The sequence below is a fragment of the Austrofundulus limnaeus genome, unplaced genomic scaffold, assembly GCF_001266775.1.
Source record: "Austrofundulus limnaeus strain Quisiro unplaced genomic scaffold, Austrofundulus_limnaeus-1.0 Scaffold16, whole genome shotgun sequence".
NCBI classification, from domain to species: Eukaryota; Metazoa; Chordata; class Actinopteri; order Cyprinodontiformes; family Rivulidae; genus Austrofundulus; species Austrofundulus limnaeus.
In genome coordinates, this window is record NW_013952418.1 from 3,806,678 (window position 1) to 3,815,050 (window position 8,373).

Consider the following 8,373-nt stretch of genomic DNA (forward strand, 5'->3'; position numbering starts at 1 on the left):
TTATTTAACCTTTATTTATCCAGGTAAACTGATTGAGAATTAGGGATGCACGATTTATCTGCATTAACATCGGTATCGGCCGATATTAGTCGCTTTTTYTCAGTCCAATAAGTAAAATCAGGTCGATACTACCATCCAATATTGATTTCTCACGTTTWWGCTTTGTTTTTCTGTTCTGGGAGGGGAGATGGTTGGTTGAGTGGTATCTATTTGATCATGATGATAGTGACGCTGTGCAGCCAGGAATAACTGAAGTAGAGCCATGTCAGCAGTGTGGTCATTTTTTACGATATTGAAAAGAAACACAAGTGTATTTGTGCGTGTATGTATAGAAATAATTTGTGTGTTTGTGTAATATCTGTCATGATTCTTGTTTTATGGTTCTTTTTGTTAGAATTTTTCAGACTGTTTCATTTTTTGGTCCTCTTGTTTTATTTTCTCATTTCCTGTTAGTTTTTTTCTGTTTCCTGTGGCATGTTCTCCTCAGTCAGCTTCTTATTGTTTTTCCAGGCTGCCACTCACACCTGTCCATAGTGTGTAATCACCCAGCTGCTTCCATTCCCCAATCATCCTCTGTTATATTTAACTGGTCTCTTGTCTCCATGCACCAGTGGATCATTGCCTTACTTCATGCTCCAAGCCTTCATGTTTCCCCTCATTGTTATTTTTGTTTGTTCCCACTTTAGCCTTTTTTCTTTCATTATTTAATAAATTAGTTTTTGGGGGTTTCACCTTCAAGCCATCGTGTCCGCCTGCATTTTGGGTTCCACCATGCCACAAATCCTTGACGATATCGGTAAATATCGGTTATCGGCCATAACACCAATAATATCGGATATCGGCAGAAATTTTCATATCGGTGCATCCCTGTTATGAACTTTAAATGATGGGAAATTCTGAACTTCCCAGTTTTCTGTTGCAGAAAATTATTCTGAATTTATTCCACTACTTTTTAGATGCAGTTTCTTTTTGAGACTGATGAATGTCTGCCCATCTTTACTTCTGAGAGCTTCAGCCTTTTTTTGAGATGTGTTGCTACTGGTTAGGTTAGGGTTAGGGATTAGTGATTTTTAAAGGGGCAATAATCATGTAAAATCACCTTTTTTGAGTTTTATATCATGTTAAAATGTTATACTCTCATAAAAAACATGCCCAAAGCCTTGCTCTGACTCATTTATGCATGTTTGAGAAATCCTGCAGCGTTTTTAGGAAGCCATGCTGAGGAGCAAAACGACAGGTGGGGACCAGAAACGCCCCTGGGATGTGTCTTTAAGATGAACTTCCTCATCACGGAGCACACCTCCCCACCCCCCACTCCCCGCCCATGACTCCTGCAGGCTCTCGCCAGTAACAGAGCAAAGTGAATGTGAAACTTAAACTGTCTGCTGCTCTTAACACTACTGCTCGCTCAGTGAAGCTTTTTTCAGATTCAAAATACCTTTGAGGAAATGTATTTTCAGATGACAAGTAAACTGCATCATAGCGCACACGCAAAACACCCCCCCCCACCCCCCTGCGCTTATAGGACGGAATGGGAAGGAGGTTCTTAAAGAGACAGAGGCCAATTTCAAGGCGTTTATAAAAGGAAGTGATGAGAAGATAAGTTTATTTTCTATTTAAACATAAAAACAGCATTTTAATAACAACTAAAGGTGACATAGATACTTTATTATAGTATAGTATTTAAATATATGCCTGAGAAACACATAATATTGCCCCTTTAAATAATTTTCTTTGAAAAAATTAAGTTACAACTCCTTAGATTCAATAGTATGAAATGATATGAAATTACATCCCATTTTGAATAAAATAAGGGTTTATGAAATTTGCAAACCTTGCATTCTGTTTTCATTCCCATTTTCTACGAAGTCTGAACATTTTTGGAATTGGGGTTTGGATAAAATGTGGTTTCAAACAAGAACAGTTAGGGACAGGACAGTGAAGCTCCACCCTGTGCGGTGCTGCTGCYGCGGCCCACCGTAGGCTCGGCGACTGCATTTTCACTGCAGCTCTAACTGCAGTGGCCTTTCATAGTGGTGACAAATGGAGAGCGTTTAGCCCTYACGACACAGAGGGTCTCCAGTCCTCTGGTCCGATGGACCTCAGGCTGTAAGGCTGTTTTTGTCTGTTTCTGTGGCCGGGGTGAGGGCCACGAAGACTGATGATGCATGTTTTGTTACTCTGTGTGCGGTCAGTCGTGTGAGGACAAGAAGAAGCTCTTACCGGCTTTCCTCCAGATCTCTTCAGGCAGGTATCCTGAGGGAGGCCGATGTAGGAAGTCTCTGTGGATCTCTGAAACACAAACACAGGCACACGTTCAGCTACGCAGAAACACAGCTCCAAGATGAAACATCCATCTAAATCTAGTTTCCAGTTCTATTTTTGGGACAGCTTATGTCTGGCAACATCGACTGATAGGCATTTTTTTTTTCAGCCTTTACACAGAAGTAATGAGTAGTTTGAAATGGATCCAAATTTTAGCAATGAATGAGGAAGCTGTCGACATAAGAGTGCAATCAGGTGGTTAAAATCCAAGATGTTGCAGGTGGATTTGTATTGCTGCACAGCYTGAGCTCAAACGTGTGGAAAAATATGATCAACTGACGTTTTGTGTCTAAATTAAGGCATTCTCAGCATTCCTAACGAGCCCTACCTTGCTGTGAGTGTTTGCTTTGCCAAACATACCCCCTGAGTGTGTTTGTCTACCTGTCTGTCTGCCTGTCTGCCTTTCAGCAGCCGAGGAAGTTCCTATGGGCAGTGACTCGCTGCTGCTGCTAGCTGTGTTGGAGGAGGAGTTGTGGTGAGGAGGAGGAGGAGGAAGAGTAGTAGTAGATGGAGGAAGGCAGTGCTGTCCGTTGCTCCCACCTTTTTTCATCTCCTCTACGTCACTGTAGCGGCGGATCCAGTGATTCATCTCCTCCCGGTCGGCTTCCTGGCAGCGTCGCAGCACCGTCAGGGAGCGCCGCGTCTTCTCCACCATGTCCATGATGCAGTTTAGGAGCTGTGAGGGCAAACAGTTAGGAATGTGGTCACTTAAAGAGAAAAAGGTTTGGTGCTTGAATTAAACTGCAAAACAAGGTGAAGATCACCARTAAAGCCCCATTCTGACGGGATTAGGTATACCTATAGGGGCCACATGCTATTTGTAATATTTGCAGAGGTTGTTGTTAAACCAGTGCGAATCAGCCATGTCAGGAATTTGTGAAGTAAAAATTCCCCCACAAATTACTATATTTTGTCCTGTGATAATACTAATTTAATGTGAATAGGCATTTCAGTGATTTGAACAGGAATGGGCTGAATCTGATATGTTACCTGAGAAATTGCATTTCCTGCAAAAATACTAATGCGAATGCTTCTTGCTGAAAACTTAAGCTCAAAGGTGCTGAAATTAAGATGAAAATATTTAATGGCAATAGTGTTGTGAGTTCATTTTAAAAAGCTGAAAGAGGGGAAAAACAACTTTGCAGAAAAATTAGCAAAAATATAGCTGAAATAGTAGAAAAAAGCTAAAATAGCTGTAAATGGAGAAAGCAACTGTAAGAAACAAATAGCTCAAATTAGCAGAAAGAAGCAAGAAAAGCAGAAATTAGCAGAATAGCAGAAAAAAGCAGAATTGTAGCAGACATAACAGAAAAAGCAAAAACTAGCAAAAAATAAAATAAAGTAAAAAGTAGCTAGAATTAGCACATGGTACCTAAAATGAGCAGAACCAGAACAAAATGTGTAAGGTTCTGTAAAGTTTTAGAAACATTTTAAAGGATTTTAAGCATGTTGAAAACAGATCCATTCCTTTTCAATGGCAAAAAAAGTGGCTAAAAAAGTGAAATAGCTGAAAAAGTAAAAATAGCTGAAATACCAAAAGTCATAGCAGAATTGTCATAAATAAGCTGAACGTTTTGATATATGAATTGTTGAAATAGCACAAAAATTGTGGAACGAGTCAGATGCCGAAAAACGTACGGAAGAAAAAATGATCTCAAGAGTGTGAATGCTGTGAAGCTGTGAAGCATTCACTCAACAGTTAGGCAGTTTTTGTTTCCTGTGCACATTTTTATTTGCTTTTGGTGAAAAACAGAAGCAGGATTGGAGTGACTGGGTCGTCAAAACCCTACCGACCCGTAACGTGCGGCATCAAAAAGAAAAGGTTAAAGAGAAGGAGCAAAATTAGATGCAAATGGTGGCTCACATCATGCATTGCACTGTGGTAAAAAAATGTTTTTTTTTCTTTTTGTAGCCTTCTAGCTGACGCTGGCAGTAACACAGCGCCGAGCTGTAGTCATGCTTTGGGTACTCGCATAGGGCGGTGTTTATACATCGTGCTTATGTTGTAGTAATATTCTCCAAAAGGACATGTGGCAGAACACTATAACTTGTGAAATGTTGTAAATAGGAGAGAAAAGCTTGACAAACAAACTGTTTGAATGATGCGTGCAGCCTTTGCAGAGTTAAATTCAGAGGGGTCCACGACCTGGGCAGGACCACGCCCCGGGACACAGCAGGGGTACGGGGCCGGTGCGTTTGCACCGTGTTCAATGCATCAACTAACCACGCATCAGCATCATATCTGGGAGATGTCTGTAAATTTCAGCAAAATCTCAGGCTTTGATTATCCCGTGCGAATAGGGTTTTAGACACCAAATCATAGCCACGTTTGTGTTTTTAAGGTAGCTCAGCTGTTTCCAAGGATTTCTTTCTGAGGGTTTCATTAAAATATAATGGTTCATGAGGTTCTTTTTTTTTTTTTTTTTGCTAAAACAAAGGACAACCAAACACACTGCAATAACTTCCACAGTAAAAAAAAACCCTGATGCCCAAAGTTTTGGCATCACAACCCTTTCAAACAACAGACTGGAACCACTAAGCATGCTAATGTAATTCCTCCGTGAACACATCCCATCTACTGCAGCCGGCAGACAGCATCCAGGTGACTTTATGGGCTCGTCTCTTCCTGTCTGCGAATTGTGCGCCTGTCAGTGAATTTCACCATCTAAGAGTGTCTCAACAATGATAATGTAACAGCTGTGCTGTTGATGCAAAGGTTGAGTCGATTTCTTCCACCCCTCTGCTCCATTCGCTGCCAGCTCAACAGATTTCCTGTCTTCTTATTCCCCCGTTTATAAACTGTTACTTTTTTCCCCCCACAGTGCCCTGTCTTTTAAAACCCGGCAAGGTCTGCTAAATGGCTTTAGCATCGTTGACATTCAATCCATATCGTTCTTCCCATTCATCTCTCAGCCACTCCTTTCCTCCGTCTCTCCTCTCCGACCTCCCTCCTCTCCGAGTTAGCCGTATTTATTTCAGTGAAGTGTTTCTGATTTGGCAGGAGTCCAGGCCTGGCCGGTTCTCTCCACGACTGCAGCTCTTGTCTCAGCTGCTCTGCCCAGCTGGAGCTGCTCTCTGCTGGGTCCTGAGCTCCATCTGGGGCCCTGTTTCTCTCTGTGTGTGTGTCTGTGTGTGTGTGTGTGTGTCTGACACACATGATTTTCTGTTCACAGAGTTAGGTGCTAGGAATCCAGATAGGTGTCTGTCAGTTGTTAATTCACAACACAGACTCAGACCTCCCGAGGTCAGCTGTCCGTCAACTGCTAACTCAGCTGGGACAGAAGCTGTTGTGTCTGTCAGCGGTTCCTGTTACTGTCATCTGCTCCCCATCTTCAGCTCTGAAACGAACTTTATTAAACTGCTGACCTCCTTGTTCCCTTTCCCCACTGCTTTATTGTTAATAAAAACAAAGAGTCAGTTGGCAGCGAGCGCGCTCATACATACATTATCAAGATGTTTCCATTCTTCTGCCCACTCTCGATCTGTAAGACGATGATCAATCACCTCCTCTTGGCGAGCTCCGTGCACTGCTGCAATAAAAACCCACAGGACATCTCTGTTAAGACTCTTATGTGGAACACTTTGAATTATACACAGTTAATGCTGTTCGGGCCAGACTACAAGGGAATCTGTGATACATTTAAAGCGAACAGACTCCTCACCTCATGACTCATTTAACAAACAACTTTTAATCTTGTTTTCCTGCTATTGTTGTACAGTTTGCTGCTGTTTGCATTTCCATAAAGCACATCACGTCTTTGTGCTATTAAAGTGTTTGTAATGAGCACCTTTATTTCCAATCCACTACCAACCATCCATCCATTTATTTTCTTCACCCACTTTTTCATGCAGGATTGCCTGTCTCCAGTAGTCATTATGCCAGAGACAGGGTACACCCTGGACAGATTAAATGACAGGGCCGAAAGGGGACAKACAAGTCACACAACTTTTTAAAACACACCTTAGTTACCGATTAACACGCTTTTGGTTTGATGGAAGAAACTGAAGTACACAGACAAAACTGTGTGGGGGAACATGCAAACTACACACACACATACAAAAAAAACATAACTAGGTTTTGAACCTACAACRTCCTTGGTGTGAGGTTCTAACCACAACTATACAACTTCACCAAGTATGTTTTTTGCTATCAAATAGTGGGAATAAAATCTGTTAAAGTAGACGTGATGCTTTTAATTTAAATCCCTCTTTTTCACATTTATATCCTTCAGTTGGGGTCTATATAAAGTGCAATGCTTTGCTCTGAATTCCTCCTTATTGTAACTCCACAAGCCCCTCGTTCACCACTTTTCTGAGGTGTGTCTTAGATCAACTCGTCTTGAGGCTGTCTCTTTAAATCCAAATGAGGCGCTTTGCACCCCTCCAGCTTCCAGAGTGGTCTATTATAGTTTGATAGAGGGGTTTACGACTATATAGAAGCTTTTTTATTTACAAATGAATTAAAAGATGTCAYCAAGGGAAGACTTGTTCATCGAGCCTTACATGTTGGAGCCAGAGTCTGACCCAGAACCAGAGGAGAATGAAGACCACCAAAATAAAGTTGGTAAGTCCAGATCTTATTTGGAAGTTCCGTCGCAAATACTGTGACGTAATAGCTCAAAAAATGTCATAGAAATTAGAGAAACTGAACAGGTTAAAAAAATATGTCCCAAACAGAATATAACAATATCTACGCAGAACCAGGAGACACCAAAGTCAACTTTTATGCCTCCTAGAGACTCGGAGTACACAGCAACGGCTAAAAATGACTAAAAAAACACAATCTAAAATGAAATCAGCCATTTTAAAATCTGTAATATTTAACCAGATGAAGTTTAGACCTCAGCCTCGTGTTTAATCTGGTGAAGATTTCAGCTGTTTCCTTTTAGAAAAGCAGATGGAAGCCATTTATAATATGGTTGCCACAGTTGGTCATATGGGTATGTATGCCTGTGGTCTTTATATAGACCACAAGGATTATCACTTTTGACTGACAACTGGTCTTTGTTCTGTACCCTCCATTGATATTGACTGAAGCTCCTCTTTTCTAGTCCGTGCTCGAACATGTGACTGCAGATTGGTAGATTTACCTGTCTGCCGGTGCCTGTCTCTGCTGTCTCGGTGTTCGCTGTGTCTGAATGCATCTCTGTACTGGTGTGCCAAGGCCATGTCTTCCAAGCGGTAGTGCTGAGGTCCCATTTGGGGGTTGGGCGGGTGGGGCAGGCCGTTGGGAGGGTGTGTGGAGAGGCCGTTGGGAGGCGGGTGAGAGGGCAGGCCGGTGCTGGGGCTGAAGCGTTGGCTGGGGCTGATGGTGCAGGGCCTCTTGGCCAGGTGCTCCGGGTGCAGCCCGTCTCTCTCTGCGCTGTCTTTGGTCCTAAAAAGGAAGGCGTGAGAGAATGAAAACATGACAAACGGCTGCTTCTAAGTAAGGCAGGCTGGAGTTAATACAGAAAAAAAAATACGCTTCTGGATTTTAGACATATTTGCCTTTAACGGCCTCCCCAGACCACAAATGTGAAAACTGTGGGAATGTTTTGCCAGGCAATAATAATACACATTTTAAAGAAAAAAATCCCACTTCATGGCCATGATGCCTCGTTTGGATTTAAAGAAACAGCCTCAAAATAAGCAGCTTTGAGACACATCTCAGAAAAAGAGAAAAAGAGTAGCTAATGAGGTTAAAAGGAGGAATTCAGACCAAACCATTGCAGTTCCACTTTAAATAGACCCAAACCAAAAGATTTAAATGTGGAAAAACAAGGCTTTAAATGCATCAWATGTTAAACTAAGATAATTACTTTATTACACGTTCTAGATGATACATTAAAAAGGGTTTTTTCCCACAACACATTTTAAATGTTTGCTCTAATCCCAAACAAAACCAAACATCTCATTAAGTGTCACAGATTACAGCATCTACTGGGCGAATCTTACTGTTTGAGAGGCTAAAGAAAGGAACACAAACATGTTTTTTTAAGTTCGACAGCTCCCATATGGTGCACGCCAACACACACACACACACACACACACACACACACACACACACAC

General features: G+C 41.8%; 1 protein-coding gene across 8 annotated transcripts in view; it reads right to left on the reverse strand.

Moving 5' to 3' along the window:
* cbfa2t3 (CBFA2/RUNX1 partner transcriptional co-repressor 3) overlaps positions 1 to 8,373 on the reverse strand; it is a 159,907-nt gene that overhangs the window by 7,640 nt on the left and 143,894 nt on the right. For 5 of the 8 annotated variants that reach the window (XM_014003076.1, XM_014003071.1, XM_014003070.1 and 2 more), the window contains exons 6-9: positions 7,416 to 7,699; positions 5,770 to 5,855; positions 2,707 to 3,001; positions 2,224 to 2,292 (exon numbers count right to left, since the gene is read on the reverse strand). In XM_014003076.1, the coding sequence (XP_013858530.1) occupies positions 2,224 to 2,292; positions 2,707 to 3,001; positions 5,770 to 5,855; positions 7,416 to 7,699 (734 nt within the window). The remainder of the gene's footprint in view (positions 1 to 2,223; positions 2,293 to 2,706; positions 3,002 to 5,769; positions 5,856 to 7,415; positions 7,700 to 8,373) is intronic. The other 3 variants (XM_014003077.1, XM_014003073.1, XM_014003072.1) reach the window with 2 other exon arrangements.